At 39.9% G+C, this 18,405-nt stretch overlaps 2 protein-coding genes across 2 annotated transcripts; both read right to left on the minus strand.

Moving 5' to 3' along the window:
* Positions 1–481: 481 nt before the first annotated feature.
* Positions 482–3,062, minus strand: LOC112715689 (large ribosomal subunit protein uL3c). Its single transcript, XM_025767488.2, has 2 exons — positions 2,425–3,062; positions 482–983 (listed from the first exon to the last, which is right to left on the minus strand). The coding sequence occupies exons 1-2, from the start codon at positions 2,939–2,941 to the stop codon at positions 694–696; spliced, it is 807 nt and encodes a 268-aa protein (XP_025623273.1). The 5' UTR covers positions 2,942–3,062; the 3' UTR covers positions 482–693.
* Positions 3,063–4,412: 1,350 nt separating this feature from the next.
* Positions 4,413–6,586, minus strand: LOC112717636 (uncharacterized). Its single transcript, XM_025769615.1, has 5 exons — positions 6,233–6,586; positions 5,438–6,029; positions 5,293–5,354; positions 4,915–5,196; positions 4,413–4,757 (listed from the first exon to the last, which is right to left on the minus strand). The coding sequence occupies exons 1-5, from the start codon at positions 6,584–6,586 to the stop codon at positions 4,413–4,415; spliced, it is 1,635 nt and encodes a 544-aa protein (XP_025625400.1).
* Positions 6,587–18,405: the final 11,819 nt, after the last annotated feature.

The following is an 18,405-nucleotide window of genomic DNA, read 5'->3' on the forward strand; positions in this document are numbered from 1 at the left end:
ACCATTGGCATTAGATTTATAGTTATTGAATAAAATAATTTTTCCATGAAACATCATCGCAATGAAAACGACTCTAATATTCATATGATTTTAGTCTTCGTATATATCATATTCTTCTGTTAGAGATTAATAATTTTAATTAACTCAATCCTATTATTAGTCTTTAAAAAATATAAAAATTGTTAAATACTTATAAGATTATCATATTAATATGTGAATTTTGTTAAACCCTATCCCCTTAAAATGAATTCAATTTGTCTAATAGAATAAGATTTTTTGGGGACTAAAAACATTCAATTAATTGGCCTACGATGCTTCTAACCATATGACGAGAACACTTGTCAAACATGAAATCTAAACTACTCCAATTAATCTTACTTTTCTCTCTTCTTTTAGAGAATAAAACAAACTCCAATTAACCATATGGCAGCATGTTGATTGTGTGCTCCGGGAACATTTTCAACTTTAAAGACGGCAAGAATTTCTCATCAGGATATTTTATACTCTTAGGGTGATCCGGAGTAGTTGGATCAATATAATGGGATGATGAGGGCGAGTATCAACTTTATGATGGAGGAGCAATAAACAATAAGGGCAGAGAGTTACAGATAATTAATCAAGGCCAACACTAACACTAAGAAGATAATAAACAGGAATGTAAGAAAAACGATAAAAACAAAAAACCATGACACATTAATTTTTTGGAATGTTCTTTCCAACAATCTTGGCTGGAGTTATTCGCAGAAGATTCCCTGGCTTACCAGGGACAGCACCTTTGATCATAACCACATTAAGATCCTTATCAATTTTGACAATCTTAAGCTTTCTAATCTTCCTCTTGGTTCCTCCCATCCTACCAGGCATCTTCTTTCCCTTGTATACACGGCCAGGTGTAGTTCCAGCACCGATTGATCCTAGTTGTCTGTGACTCTTAGAACCATGGGTCATTAGACCCCTCTTGAAGTTGTGACGCTTGATTCCACCTGCAAAATACTTAAGATAATTAAGTAATGTTCACCTCTGGCTGAGTGTTGAATGCTACTATCATGCATACCCATCTATCAGGCTATCAACTAAAATATGTTATGAGCAGGAAGTCTAAGTGGTTATTGATTAGAGTTTAATAGAGAAAATATCTTAATGTGTATGATATTAAAAGATGTCGCATTGTTGTCACTGGATTTTTTATTCTCTAAGGCTTCCTATTTTCTAATTTTCACTGTTTTGTTGACGAGAATTTAAAATAAGAAAGCAATACAAAAATGATATTTCCTTTATGAAACTCGCAGATGGTTGAAAGAAAAGAGTGAAATGTGAATGGTCATGGCAAAAGTTGTTAAAATCAAGGGAAGAATTCTCTATTATCTGACACTCAATAAAATAAAAAGGATTGTGTTCTAATTGTTTTAAACAAACACTTGACGCTAAAAATTTTCAAATGAGTGAAGTATTGTTTTGGTTCTCAAAGTTTTTGCCAAAAATCAAAATCATCTCCAACATTTTTAAAAAATTCATAACATCCATTAAAATTTTCAAATGGTCATTCCATTAAAAATAATTAACCTTTAGACGAATTTGCTCCTCAAACTCACTGCCAACCCCCCACCCCTCCTGGACCCCTTCACTGCCACCCCAAAACTCTCCCGTCGCAGCTCTCACTATCCACAGACGACAATAAGCACTCACATCAACAATAACTGAACGTTCATGTGAATGATGCTGCTATATGGCCTAATTCTGGATAAACCATTTAGGTCAAAGTAGCCTTTCCTTTTTCACTGTCCATTCCTCTCAACTCAATGTCGAAATTAAAAAAAGAGAGGACTCACCAAAGATATTGATAGAGACAGAATAGATGAGTGCAAAAGATAGATTTTAAATTTGAGGATTTGGTGGGAATAAAGTAATGCTTTGAGAAATATTGAATTTCTCTTGCATAAAGATTTTCAAGAGGAGAATGCTAAGGGCCAACATCTTAATAAGGAAAAATGAGACTTCGAAATTCAAGTCAAATCCAAGCAAATATAATGCAAAATTCAATGGAAAACTACATGTAAATTATTAAAGAACCAATCTTACTTGCAATTAAATCTTATGCAGAGAGCCAATGTCTTATGAGATATAATATGGTTTGGATTTTCTAGATTTCAAGTTCGAAATGACATAATATAAAAACTAATAGCTCAAATTGCAGACTCACATAATTTGTAATTTGAATAATGATGATCTGCTCGAATGATAATATGAATTTGCATTAATTTTATGAGTATTCTAAAGACGTTGTTGGTTAAAAGAATGTACATTTATATTTACTTGCATTTCATTCAGTGTTTTGCCTGTGATTCGGATTTGAAAGCATGATTCTATAAGAGAATGAGCAAAAGCAAAAGCAAATAGCAAGAAAAGAAAAGAAGTGAAATGAACCTTGGAAACCCTTGCCGATGGTGGTGCCGGAGACGTCAACAAGATCGCCCTCCTGGAAGATTTGGTCGAAGACGAGACGCTGGTTGGGCTGAAAAGCGTCGACGGAGAGAAGGCGAAACTCCTGAAGATGGCGCATGGCGATGGCACCAGCCTTCTGGAGATGACCCATTTCGGGTTTAGTCAATTTTCTGTCCCTCACCCTTTGGTACCCGACCTGGACTGCACTGTATCCGTCAGTTGCTTCCGTCTTCACCTGCGTCACGATATTGCCTTCCTTGAAGCCCACCACCGTCACAGGGACCACCTCTCCGTCGGCCTGGAAGTAGCTCATCATGCCCAGCTTCGTGCCCATCACTCCAACTCCAGCCTCCATGCTCATCGTCACCACCGCTCTTCTCGGCCTCCTGCTGCTCCCCGCTTTCACTTTCAGAAACGACTTCGACTCCCGATTGCTCAACAAATCTGGGCTCCGCCAGTAACACCCTGATATCGCTGAACAAATCGACATTATTGACATCTCAACCTCACTTCGCTTTACGACAGACACTCAGACGCCTGGTTGGGTTACGGAAGCATAGCTGATAAGCGTCTTATCCTTTTTTTTTTTCTGTTCCCCTATAAAATGGATACATATACCCGACCCAAATCCGGGATTTTAGTTAATGAAAAAGAAAAGTGTTATTTTTAAGTTTTAATTTTTTTTGGTTAAATTTTAATTAGAGTAAAAGACATATCGGTCCCTGACCTTTTTAAAATTGGACATTTTAGTCCCTTAAGATTTGAAAATACTTTTAAGCCCCTCACCTTGTAAAATCTGGGACAATTGAACCCCTCCGTTGATTTGGGTTGAAAAACGTCACCGGAGAAGGCTGATGTGGCTGGAGGGAGTGTGACCTGTCCGTTTAGGTTGCTGAGCTGGAGGGGATACTAAAAGTCGAAGGACAGATCGATCCTTCACCCACAAAACGACGCCGTCCCCTTCCTTGAGCCCTATTTGATCGAAAACCTTGGAGGAAGACATGGGTGTTGATGCTGCGATCGTCCATGATGAGTGAAGGGAGCTCTTCATGCACAAGACCTGGAGGGGGATCTTCATGGGCTGTGCCAGGAGGATGTGAGCGAGTTGCGATTGCGCCCAAGTGCAACTGTGGCGTCTATGCCATTATGTATAAGTCAAGAACGACTAGTAACCCTAATAGAGTGTTTCTTGGGTGTCCACTGTTTAAGGTAAGTGAGCGATTTTTACAATAGTTGGGTTATAGTGTGCTGGATGTTAATGGGTGATTCACTGAAATTTTGTTCCAGGCTAAAGAACCGTATTGCCGGTACTTTATCTGGCTGGATGAACATTTGAAAAAAATTAGGGCCGTCGAGTTTGAAGCCTTGGGTGCGGTGGATGAAGCTGAGAGAGTAGCCATTGAAGAACAGCTGCTTCGAAATAAGGATATTGAGAAAAAAATAGAAGAGTTGGAGAGGAAGCTGTTGTCTATTGAAAGCAAAAAAAAATTGAGTTTGTGGTATATAATTGTGATTGGTGTAGTAGTTGTTGTTGTTGCTGTATGTATATTTAGGGTGTAAAAATGATTGCTGTACATGGAATTGGTTGTAATGGTTGATGAAAAAATGGTTGATGTACATGGAATTGATGTAAAAATGGTTGATGTACATGGAATTTGTTGTTGTTGCTGTATGTATGTTTTTTTTGGAATGTCTTGTTGCTGTATGCATATAATTTAGAACATTCAGACATTATTCCAAGCATTAAACAAGATAGTAATTCTGGATAGATTTAAAGCAAAACGTTAGAATGACATTGTATCTGATTTAATCCAAAACATAGCTAAACAGCATGAGTTAACTCCAAAATATGATAATTTCTGGTTGGCATGTAAACAAGTTTGCCAAGATTACTTTGCTAATAAGCATTGTCTAATGTCATGCTAATAACTAGCCAAAAAAAAAAAAACACAGAAATCATGCTGCTTTGTTCACTTCTTCTGAGGCTTGAGAATTCTCTTTGTGGCACTGGTAGCCGCTTTCATGGTCTCCTTCGAGGTTCCCCTGCTAGTTGGAGTTTTTTGTGTGTGTGGTGTTGGATTTGGTGGTGGATTTACACTTGTTGGTGGTCGAACAATTGGTTGCTTGGGTCTGAAAGTATGTGCAGCAGCATTGGAGTCTGGTTGGTCCATTCTTGGCAGTTGGGATGGAGGTCTGAATGGAGTTTGTGCTGGAGCTGAAGATTGGGCCATAAATGGTGTAGGAACTGGTGCAGACTCAGCTGCCTCCCCAGCACTAGGTTCACCCAATGTTTCACCCTGTGATTGATTTTGATCCTATGTAAGAAAGACACAGCAATGTAACCAAATGGGGTAATTAGTGCTTAAGCAGTATCAATTTTGTATTACTAACTAATAATAAGAAGCATAAAATGGAGGGGCTGATTAGTGCTTAACCAAATGAGGTCTAAAGCATTTTTGGGTGCCGGCTTACCTCTGGTTGAGGGGCTGATTGTGAAAGGGGAAACAGCACCATAGCTTGTGAGTTGTCAACTGTCTTCTTGGGTTTTTTCTTCTTTGGTTTCCAGTTGGGGTTGCTTGGAGCTCCTTTACAAGTTTTATAATTATGCCCTTTCTCGTTGCACTTGCTACATGTAACCTGGAAGCTTCTTTTCATCTTTTCTCCTTGAATATGAGCCTCAGCAGGGTCCTTGTTGCGGTTGTGCACCTTTGGCTGCCCAATAGACCGTTTGATAGGTGGCAGGGCAGGCCTCAGCTACTCAGTTGTAGTCCAGAATTCTTCACTAGGAACGGGCTTGATGCAATGTGCATATGTCTTGTGAATAGACTCCATACACAACCATGGATGCACGTAATCCTGAACCTGGTCATGCCTCTTTCTGATAGCAGCAATAGCATGTATGCACGGCATGCCTGCATAAGTAGCAAAAGTTACATGTAAACCAGCATAATTTTACATACGACAAAAACATATTAGTTGGGCTTAAACTCTTTACCAATCAATTGCCATGTGTTGCATGAACAGGTGTGCTTGATTAGATCCACATTCACTTTCGTCTTCTTTCTGGTTACCTCAAACCTCTTTCTTTCATTGTCCCCCACCCACTCAGCTATCCACCTACTGCTTGGTTTTATCTTCATCTGCAACCTTTTCTCTTGAACTGGTGCTAACTTACCACTATGATGTTCTAACAATCTAATGTGCTTGGTCATCCTTCTCATTAAGTAGCACCTAATCTCCTCACACATTGTCAAAACAGGTTTTACTCTGTATTTTACTACCTTTGCATTGAACACTTCACACATATTATTAGTCAGGTTATCCACCTTGGGTCCATGACTAAAATAGGCTTTAACCCAGGTGGTAGGTTCAAATTTCATCAAATATTCCCATGCCGCATTGTTAACCCCCTTCAGCCTATCCATTTTCTCCTTGAATTCTGGTTCAGTTGTACACCTAGCACACTCCCACACAATGTCTCTAATGTACATGTCTTTGAACCGATTAATAAAGTTCTTCCATATATGCATTACGCAGTTTCTATGATGCGCCCTGGGCATTACCTCTTTTAATGCTAGTAGCAGGCCCTACTCATTAACACCAACAATTTAACAGCATTATAGGCTACCCTAACAAACTCTACAACTAAGCACATTATAAGCTAACTCAATAAACAACAAGATATAAACAGATTATAGGCTATTTTCCTAAACATCAACAACTAAGCAGATTATAGGCAAATTCTATAATAACCAACAAATAAACACATAAAGGAAAGTAAGATTGTTACCTTTTGCTGGTCAGACATAAAGTTCCAACTGAATTGGGAGGCATCACCCAGGTCTTCCTGAAGTAGTGTCAAGAACCATTTCCATGACTCCTTCGTCTCAGATCTTGCAACAGCAAATGCCACAACATAGAACTGATTGTTGGCATCCTGTGCCACTGCTGACAGTAACTGGCATCCATGGTATGTCTTAAGAAAGGCCCCGTCTAGATGGATGAAAGGCCTACATCCACTCTTGAAGCCTTGCTTGCAGCCCTCGAAGCAGATATATATCTTATCAAAGACAGGAAGGGACTGAGGGATAGGCTTCACATCAATTCTTGCTGTTGATCCAGGATTACTCTTGAGAATCTCCATCCCATACTCCCTGAGCTTTCCATACTATTCTTTTTTGTTTCCCACTAGCCTTTCCTTGGCTTCCTTTACTGCCCTATATACCATCTTTGGATGCACAACTAAGTTAAAATCTTCTCTGAGGAAATCAGTTGCCTCATTAGTTGTCATATGAGATTGACTTCCCATTCTCTTTTCCACCTTCTTACTGATCCAGTGTTGATCAGCAGCATTACTACCCAGATCTCTTGCACATGTGTGCTCAGACTTGTAAGTCTTAACCTGGAAGCATAGCAGTGTCTTGTTGTAAGATAGATGTGCCAGCCATGGACAGCTTTCACCTCTGCATGCAACTCTCACCCTTTCCTTATCATTTTTTATCCACAACAATTCTCTCCCCTCAACTATGAATATATCTTTCACAACCTCTTTGAAGCCATCTATGGTTGCAAACTTGGTACCCACCTCAAATCTCCCCTCTCCAAATTCATAGTCTTCATTAAACACTGGAAATTCATGCTTGTCTCCCTCATCCTCTGATGATACTGGTGTGTGAAGGTCCTCAGATGCATACTCATAAACCGGGTCATCATCATCTGATTCCTCCTCATTGACATAGAGCCCTATTGGAGGCCTGTCATTGGGCTGCACAGATGGGACATCTTCTTCAGCATGCATAGCAGCACCAATTTTTTGGGGCTTGGCATGAGGAACACTTCCTTTGGGCTTGGCTGTAGGCCTAGTTCTTTTGGGCCTCGCACTAGGCCCAGTTCCTTTGGGCTTGGCAGCTGGCATGGTACCTTTGCCACTAGGCACACCTGCAGTCTTTCTCCCAGCACCTCTCTTGTTCCCACTTGACTCTGCCCCTGGCCCTTCCTTGACAGTGACCCTTCTTTTTGGCAGCACTTTCTCCTTTTCTTTCACAGTGCTTCTTTTCTTCATAAGATCATTCTCCTCATCACAGCTAGAGGAGTCATCATCAGAACCAGTTTCAGTTCCATTCGGAGGAGGTTCATACAACTCATCCTCCCCACTACCATTCCCATCCCCTGCTGTCGATGGTGATGACTGAAGCTCCTGCATGATACTGTCCACATCAACTGCATCATCAAATTCTTCCGGCCCCTGTTCTGCAGCAGCTTCTTCTTCCACAATCTGTGGCTCATCAACAGGGTGATCGAAGTAAATATAGAACTCGTTGATATTTGAATTCCTCAACTTGTTCTCTCGCATTTCATTGAGTCCAGCATCCCCTCTCAGTATGTGCAGTCCAGACTCAAGATCATTATTGGTTGGGTTATACCAATACACTGCCCTATATGTTGCATAGCCCAGACCCTTGAATAGTGTAACCAAATCCCCAAAATTCACAAAGTCCAAATCCATCTCTGGAAATCTTTCAACCTTCCCACTAATATACTCAAGAGTGCCACTGGGTCCTCTACCAAAATGACCTCCATGGTAAAAAATAGGTACAACATATATATCAACCATCTGCATTATGCACAGATATAGCAATCACACATTAAACCCTAGATCAAGTGCCTGGGAATTTGAAATCAGTTAAATCCCTATAGAATTTTTTCCAATCTTTTCCCCGAAACAGAGCAAGCGATCATCACTAACCCCAACCCCATGCATTATATTCTACCAAATACTTAAACAAGAACGAACAGTGTGATTCGACTAATACCCTTACCTCTGTAGCAGAAGGCAGCTTCTTGCCAGACGAAGCCTGTCAAATCCTTCGCCACCCGCAACGTCCACTGAGCACACAATACCTTCTCAACGAGTTGAAGACGTTCTTTTTTTTTAGGGAGAAAGAAACTGTTTGTCTTCAGGTAGGGTTTTCAGTAATTACAGGCGTGGCTTCTTGGTGTTATTGGAATAACAATATGTGAATAGGGCTCAGGGAAGGGGACGACGTCGTTTTGTGGGTGAGGGATCGATCTGTCCTTCGACTTTTAGTATCCCCTCCAGCTCAGCAACCTAAACGAACAGGTCACACTCCCCCCAGCCACATCAGCCTTCTCCGGTGATGTTTTTCAACCCAAATCAACGGAGGGGATCAATTGTCCCAGATTTTACAAGGTGAGGGGCTTAAAAATATTTTCAAATCTTAAGGGACTAAAATGTCCAATTTTAAAAAGGTCAGGGACCGATATGTCTTTTACTCTTTTAATTATACCCGACCGAGAATCAGCGCGTAAATTGAGCAACGGCAACGATTCCCTCGGCATATGCAGAGACCTCAACGGAATGTGGCAGACCAACGGAGGCTGGGACCATATCGACCAAGACGATGCCGTCCACGCCATGCTCCGCTATGCCGATGCCAGTCTCTCCTCCTTCGACATGGCCGATCACTATAAGTTATACTCTCTTTCTCTCTCTCACGTGTAGTTTTCCATCTGAATCTGATTATGAATTACAATTAATTAATTAATTAATGGATAAAATATGTACTTTAGTTAAAGTTGAATTTTGATCTATGCAATGTGACGTGTATCCGCTATACACGAAACCAAGATCATAACAAAGTCCGACCTTAAAGTCCGGGAACAAAAGAACCATAATATAAAGGAAAAGTATGAGGAGATAATATATTTTTTGTACAATACATATAATGGGGTTTAATTGAAATTAAGATTAAATTATGGGTAATTAATTAATTTTGATTTTTTTAATTTGAATTTTGAAACAAATTAGGATTACCGTCAGTTATAGAATCAGAAAAAGGAACTCCCTCCCTCAAGACGGCTACACCTCCATTCTCTCGATTAATCAGAGAAACTCGTCGCTTCAGCCCTGCAAGATAACTCACCGCCGTGTCGTTCGAACTGTGTCTAGGTGGTTTGCGGGGTCTTCGCACTAGCGCAGCAACCTAGACATACAGCAAGGAGAACTGAGCAGCCGGAAGGCCTTCTTCCCAATGGCCAGCAAGCAAGATGAACGTGATTCAAGTGAGGGTCATCCTTCATGCAAACCACCGGACAAAGATACATTAATGGAGTGTGATATGGTTGAACCCCTAGGCTGTGATATGTCTGCTGTTGAAGAGATTTTTTCAAAACAACCTCAAAACATATCCGGCGATGTTGTCGTCGACGGTGAGAAGTCGAACAAGGTGAGCAATTTTGAGCAACAAATTCTGCCATGGATGTTTATTTTTCGAAAAATTTAGATTTTTAAATGTCACATTGTAATTAAGGTGTTTGTTTTCATGATAAGAGCATTATCCAGATGTGATGCATGAGTTGAGATTGAACTAAATTTGTGATTGTTCTATATTAAATGGTATGATTAAATCTATGCAGAAATTGCATAAATTAATTAATCATTTTCATGTGTATATGATTTTTTATAAAGGTGTGGTATACTTATGTGCAGGAAGCATTTTTTATACTTATTTTTGTATATGAATATATGCTGCCTGCATATTATATGGCATGTTGTATATGCTAACCATCCTATTCTATTTTTATTTGTCATGCAGATGGCCATATATTTAATAGGCATGTTGAAATAGCCTAAATTAATTAGTTATGTATTATAATGTATGGTATGCGTATATTGTTACTACATGATAATTATTCAATGAGTTAAAAATGTAACTATAAGGTGATGCATGGATTGAAAAATAGGTCTAATTTAAAGTGTATGGTATTTGGATTTGCTGCATGTTAATCATGACATGTTTATTTTAGTGTTATGTAATAGCATAGTATCCTTAATTATATAATACCTGCATATTTTTTAGTTATATTCTTATTTGCTTTCTACATATTATATGGTTTATATGGTTATGGGGTTTGTATGGTTGATATGGTTGTATGGTTTATATGGCATGATATCCTTATATGAGTGTTTTTTATGTATGTGATACTTGCACATTATGCTTGCTTGCATATTTTTATTTATATTTTTTATTTTTATTTTTTATGTGTAGAAAAGATGTTTTGTATCTAATTCTACATGATGGTCATTGAATTAAAAAAGAAGCAACTAAAGGGTGATACAGGCCCTTAAATAATAGATAAAATGAAATAAATAATTCTATTGGCATGATTTTTAGCTGTTGCCGTATTTTTGGTGATTGTGTTTGAGATTTTATTTACATGAGTTTTAATAAAGATTTTTTTCTTTTTGGTTACTGTGTTTGTTTCGGAATTATATGCCATGCAGCTTTCAGATGTTAATGAGGTTGGAAGTGAAGGGATTGAGCTTGGCGATGAAGTTTTGGAATCTAGTTTAATTTTATGTATTCATAATGTGCATGTTTGATTTGATAACTAATGGTAATTATTTTTTCTTTCGGATTAATATAAAATGTAGTTACCAGATCATGGTTCCATACAAGAAGACGAGATACCGAAATACTGAGGTGGATGTTCATTTCTATACTTGATCAGATGTTCATTTTCACTGTAAGCATGGATGGTTATCCGTTTGTAGTTGTGTGTGCTGCGATTTGTTATGTTTTAATTTTGACCAAGTTACATTGGATGTTCATTACAGTAACCTATAGGATGTTTAGTTTAGCTGTATTAGTTAATGATTATTGATCACCTATTTCAATATGAACAGATATGGCTAATTTACCAAACAACTTTGATAAATCTGGGATTCTAAGCTGTAAAAATTCATAGATCCTTTTAAGGTAACAAAACCAATAAATTATTGTAATGTTGGCAAGAAAAAAATACATCCTGAAATCAAATCTTTCTAATATGGCATAAACAAATACCTAAGCATATCAGCAGTAAGTAAAATAATTATAATATGGTAGTTCAATTCACTATAGCTAAACCTAAGTAAGCAACTTCTTCCTCCCTTTGCTTATTGCTCCATTCGGTAATCATTGCGCACGTTCAATCAATGACCTTGTGCTAGGTGCAGTGTGTGGTGAACTAACTTCCTTCTTCTTGTTCCGTGGTACATTGCGCCAAACAGATTTAACCTTGCCCTTCAATAATGAAATAAACTGGTGAACCAATGCACTGTGTGAGCCATAATAATGTCTAGCATAAAAAAACAAATTCATGAAGTCATAACAGCAAATACAAAATCTAACTGTCCAACCACAAAAATTAAGTGATGATCCAAATAAATAAGGTCAATGTCTATGATATACACCAACCATCTATTACGCTATTAAAGCGACCATCCAAAATGCGTACGAATATTACTAGCATAAAAAAAGGAGGAGCCCAGCCGTCTATTACAACCTCAACAATCATCAATATTAACTACTTTCACACAATCCATCAACTAGGCACAAAAGATAGAAAAAAGAAATACAATGTAACGAAGATATAATAATAGGTTTGCACAAATTAAAATAAACAATTGGGGAGAGATATAAATAGATGATCCTACTGAATTTGTTAATGTGAATCAATCTATGCACCCCAAAAGAAACAAGTTAGTGGAAAGGGTGGAAGCATGCTCAAATCCAAAAAGAGAAGAGATGTTTGCATTATTTTCAAGAATCTTTGCTTATATGTTGGCTCTTTTGTTTGCTCAATTAAATTAAATACATCTAGTTCATATAAACACAATATTATTCTTTCTTAACTAATATATATACATATATACATGAACGAGCAAGGGAATTAAAAGAAGATAAAGACAGCGAAGAATTAAGGGGTTGTTAAGAAATTAAATAAACTAAAGGAATTTCATGGGGATGGCAATAATTAGAAGGGCATATATACTTCTAGTGGTCCTCAATAATCTTGATTGTATCAACGTAAAGGAGAATTTCATCACAGTTGCAGGTTGTGGTCCTCACGATTTTTTAGGGATGTTCAGTGACTGGGAGGGTTGCAGGTTGCGGCGCTCACGGTTCTTTGGGAATGTTCAGCAACTGAAAGGGTTTTGATAGGGGAGGGAAACGGCGTCAACCAGCGACCTTGGGATTTTGGGGAGAAATTGAAAATATCAAAAAATTGAGTGGTGTGATAAATTAAACAGACATAAAAAAATTAGGGTTATTGATGGATTAATTTTCTGTTTTAATTTTAATTGGGCTTAATAAACAGCCCATTGTAGCTATTGTATACATATTTCATTGTCTCCCTAGCAGGACTCTAATAGAAATTATTGACTAAACACGCTTGTGAGTCAGCATCATCTCTCGACCATTAGCCACAACAACAGAATCCACTACCCAAACCTAATCACACTTCTGTACAAACCAAAGATATCGGAACACACATATCACATGTCTATAAAATCAAACTGAACACCCTATGAAAGCCCAGGTCACATAATTCTTTTCAATTTTATTATTTTTATCTCTCATTGCTCACTCACTTACTTGAGCGTTGGAGTCCTTTTTGCAGGTGCTCCCGCCGTCGTGTTCCAGAGCATCGAGGTTCACTTGCAACAATTCCTGAGCGACGTCATACTCAACTCAGGGACTGAGCAATTGTTCGGGAAGGTTCATTGACCTCGGCACTCCCTGAACGGAATATTTGGCGCCCATCGTGGGCCCGAGAGTTACTCTAACCCCATTATCTTCTTCAATATTTGCATTTTGTATTTCTTTTTGACGCAGGGTTCCTCAGCCCTCCCGCATGGCCGATAACAGAGTCAACCAACTTACTCAAGCCGACCTTTTAGCCCAGATGGCCGAGCTACAAGCTGAAGTCGGAAGACTTGCCGAACTATCAACTCAGAACAGCACCAACAAAAATGGGGAGAATGGCTCCAAGGGCTCAATCAAAGGCAACGCAGGCATGTTAAGTGTTAACGGCCCTAACAATGAACCCGTGCTTTGCAGAGCCTTCCCCACCTACCTTGATGGCGCCGCATTACTCTGGTTCTCAAAATTACCTGAAGGATCAATCTCCTCGTTTGAGGAGCTGGCAAAATCCTTTATCGACTATTTCGTAGTAGTCCGGATATACGTACACGGGTTAGACTACCTTGGCACCATCCATCAAGGTCCATAAAAAAGCTTGAAAGACTACATAACCAGATTCGCAGAAGCAACCATGGAGATACTGGATCTGGACCCTGCTGTCCATCTACATGCCCTTAAGGCCGGTCTTCGGCCAGGAAAATTCAGGGAAACGATTGCGGTCGCTAAGCCAAAGACCTTAGAAGAATTCCGAGAAAGGGCAGCTGGGCAGATGGAGATTGAGGAGCTCCGTGAAGTCGAAAGGACGGAAAGAAGACAACCTATGAAGGAAGAAGACAGAACCATAAGGTCGGTGAATAACAAAGACTCTAGGAAGTCGTTCAAGCTCACCCCAAAATTTGACAACTACACCAGGTTCAACGCAAAAAGGGAAAAGATAATTAAAGAGATACTTAACGCTAAAATCATAAAATCTCCAGCAAGAGCAGGGAACTACCAAGACCAGCGATTTGTAGACAGAAGCAAACAATGTGCTTTCCACCAAAAATACAGACATACAACTGACGAATGCGTGATAGCAAAGGATCTGTTAGAGAGATCAGCTCGGCAAGGCCTCCTAGACAAATATATCGAAGGAAGGAAGCACAAAGAAAATGGCAGAGACCGGGATGAGCGTAAACATATCTCGGGCAATAAGGAAAACAACAAATGGTCAAACAATATCCCACCAAAAGGGATTATAAACTGCATATCCGGAGGATTTGCTGGGGGAGGCGAGACAAGCTCGGCACAAAATTGAAGCTACCGTGCGATGCTGGCAATTGAAGGAACGGTACAGCCGAGGACTAAGCACGAACCCGACCTCGAAATCACTTTCAATCAAACAGATATATGCTCGGCCGCCTCGAACTTGGACGATCCAGCGGTAATCTCCATCCAAACTGGCGAACTATTGGTAAGAAAAGTCCTATTGGACCCAGGTAGTAGTGCAGATGTTCTCTTTTACTCTACTTTTTTGAAAATGAAAATATCTGAAAAACTTGTACAACCCTCGTCTGGAGAATTAGTCGAATTCTCTAGGGAAAAGGTCCCGCTTAAAGGTTACATATGGCTAAAAACAACAATAGGAGAAATCCCATTGTCACAAACCCTTGATGTACAATATTTAATAGTTGACTGCCCCAGTCCTTACAACATTATTCTCGGAAGACCTGCTCTGAACATGTTCAGGACAGTGGTATCTACTTATCACCTATGTGATAAGTTTCAGGCACAAGGCGAAAAGATAGCGACACTCCACTCAGACCGCCAACAAGCTCGGCAATGTTACATCACAAGCCTGAAGGGGTCGGAAGCAAATCAAAGATGTCAACAAGAAGTCAAGGCGATTCATAGCACAAATGAGATACTATCCCTAACCGAGCTTGACCTCCGAGGGGACACCCAAGAAAGACCTCAACCAGCCAATGAGCTCCACAAAGTCCCGCTGACATCAACACCGGAACAGGTTACCTACATCGGTCAAGCACTACAAGAAAAAGAAAGGTCGGAGCTCATAAAAGTGCTATAAGACAACGCTGATTTATTTGCCTGGACCCCAGCAGATATGCCAGGTATCAATCCAAACATTATCTGCCATAAGCTCGCCACCAACAAAACAAGCCGACCTATAGCTCCGAAGAAGAGGAACCTCGGGGTAAAAAAATCAAAGGCAGCTCTAGAAGAAACCAGAAAGCTCCTAAAAGCCAACTTCATCAAAGAAATTTGCTTCATCACATGGCTCTCAAACGTGGTAATGGTAAGAAAAAACTCAGGTAAATGGCGCATGTGCATCGACTTTACAGATTTAAACAAGGCATGCCCTAAAGATGCTTATCTTTTACCATGCATTGATAAACTCGTGGACAATGCATCAGGTTTCAAAAGCTTGAGCTTCATGGATGCATACTCTGGGTACAACCAGATCCTTATGCATCCAGAAGACCAAAGCAAGACAGCATTTATAACTGAACACGGAAATTTTTGTTATAGAGTAATGCCATTTGGTCTAAAGAATGCATGTGCAACCTACCAACAATTGATGGACAAAGTATTCCGTCATCAAATAGGTCGGAACATGAAAATCTATGTGGATGATATGGTCGCAAAGACCACTCAAGAAAAGTCACACTGCGATGACCTCAGGGAGGTTTTCGAGCAGGTTCGAGCATACAATATGAGACTCAACCCAGAGAAATGTGCTTTCGGGGTACAAGGAGGCAAATTCCTCAGATTCATGCTGACCACGCGAGGAATTGAAGCAAACCCTGAAAAATGTGAGGCAATACTTAACATGGCGAGTCCTAAAACAATAAAAGAGGTACAACAATTGGCAGGAAAGGTAGCAGCGTTATCTCGATTCTTGCCAGTAGCATCAAGCCGATCATACCATTTCTTCCAAACAATATCAAAGAACAAGAAATTTCAATGGACAGAAGAGTGCGAGAAGGCCTTTGCCGAGCTCAAAACCATTCTATCATCACCACCAGTACTGTAAAGACCAGAAGTCGGTAAACCTTTATACTTATATTTGTCTGTTTCTAATTATTCTATCAGCTCGGCTCTTGTCATTGAGACAGGGAAAATACAACAGCCAGTATACTTCGTCAGTAAAGTCATGCAACCAATGGAACAATGGTATCCGAGAATTGAACAGCTAGCTTTAGCACTAGTAATAACAGCAAGAAGACTCAGGCCCTACTTCTAAAGCCACACAGTAATAGTGAGAACGAACTGACCATTAAGACAAATACTGACGAAACCATAACTGGCCGGACGTCTGACCAAATGGTCTATCGAACTCTCAGAGTTCGATATCCAATTTCAACCAAGGTTAGCATTGAAAGCACAGATCCTCGTAGACTTCATCGCAGAACTGACCCCAGACGAGCAAAACAAACCTTGGGAGTTACATGTCAACGGGGCATCCAGCCGAGGAGGGAGCGGAGCCGGGATAATCTTAAAAGAAGGGGACAAGGTGGTAGCCGAGCAATCCCTCCAGTTCCACTTCCCGGCAAGCAACAACCAGGCCGAGTATGAGGCCCTCATAGCAGGCCTTAAGCTCGCCCTGAACCTCCAAGTACAAAGCCTGACAGCACATTGTTATTCCCTTTTGGTGGTCCAACAAATCCGAGGAGAGTTTTAGGTAAAAGATCCCTTGCTTGAGCGATATTGGCTCATAGCAAATGATCTCATTTCAAAGTTCAGTTCGTTTATTATACTACATGTGCATAGAGAAAAAAATGTTAGAGCAGACATATTATCCAAACTTGCCGCCACTAGGGCAGACACACAGACGTCGGCCTTATCACAACTCACACTTAAAAAATCCAGCATTGAACTATTATCTATAACAAGCATTAACCACCTCTGTGACTGGAGAACGCCTTTCCTTGAGTACATTAATGCAGGTATCATACCCAGAAATGACCTCAACCCGCAACACTTCAGACGAAAAGCAAGTATCTACACGAATATAGCAGGAGAACTATACATGTGCGGTTTCTCACAACCATTGCTAAAATGCCTAAGTAAAGATGAGGCAAAAGAGGTGATGGACGAAGTTCATAAAGCGCGTATGTGGGAACCACATCGGAGGACGAGCTCTCGCCGCAAAAATCATCCGAACAGGATACTATTGGCCGACCATGAAAAGGGACTGCATAACAAAAGTCAAGACATGTGACAAAAGTTAAAAGCACGCAGCCATCTCTACAAAGCCCGCCGAAGTATTACACAGCATGGAGGTAAGCTGGCCTTTCCACAGATGGGGGCTCGATATTCTCGGCCCATTCCCAACAGCGCCAGGTCAGGTAAAATTTCTGTTAGTATTGATAGACTACTTCTCAAAATGGATAGAAGCACAGCCATTAGCAAGAATAACAGGCGAAAAGGTACGATCTTTCATATGGAAAAAAATTATATGTCGATTTGGCATACAAATGGATATAATATCAGACAATGGTAGACAATTTACAGATAATAAGCTTGGCTCATTCCTAAAAAACTTTAATATTCAACATCATTTTAGCTCGGTCGAACACCCACAAACCAATGGGCAAGCCGAGGCTGCTAACCGAGTTATATTGTAGGCAATAAAGAAAAAGCTCGATAATGCAAAGGGAGAATAGGCAGAACTAATCCCAGAAATATTGTGGAGCTACAACACAACAGTACAAACCACCATGGGTGAAACACCATTCAAACTCTTCTATGGATTAGAAGCATTAATCCCCGTAGAGGTCGGAATTCCCACATTGAGAACCGAGCTATACAATGACCAGAACAACATAAACGCAAGGAACACTGAGCTCGATCTGGCTAAAGAAGACAGGGAAATCCAGCCATCAAACAAAGGGCTAAAAAACAAATGGCTGAGAGAAAACACAATTCACAGGTAATACCGAGGACTTTTTCCGAAGGAGACCTAGTACTCAGATGAATAGATGAAGCCAGGCGACCTCCTTTGCTTGGAAAGCTCGCCGCAAATTGGGAAGGACCATTCTGAGTAGTTAAAGTGCTTGGAATGGGGGCTTACCAGCTCCAAACACTATAAGGCAACCCAATACCAGGAAATTGGAATATTTCCTCTCTAAAGATGTATAGATCCTAACTTGTACAAATTCGCGAATGAAGGTACTCTTTTTTCCTCTTAGAGCTTTTTTCCCAAAAAAGAATATTTTGCCTAAGGTGGGTTTTAATGAGGCCGGACGCCCAATAGATTGAATCTAACAATTAACAAACTATTCAAATCTGCAATCAACAATTCTAGTTTCATGCAAAAACTACAACTACACAAAAACATAAAACCCTACTTCTCTTGCATAAGTCGCAAATACAAATTGCCAAAAGCAAACAATATCAATATCCAAACGACCAAACAAAGGTCGGCACCAAAAGAAACAAATCCAAGATCAAACCGATCAAGTCTAACATC

The sequence above is a fragment of the Arachis hypogaea genome, chromosome 10 (assembly GCF_003086295.3).
Source record: "Arachis hypogaea cultivar Tifrunner chromosome 10, arahy.Tifrunner.gnm2.J5K5, whole genome shotgun sequence".
Taxonomy (NCBI): Eukaryota; Viridiplantae; Streptophyta; class Magnoliopsida; order Fabales; family Fabaceae; genus Arachis; species Arachis hypogaea.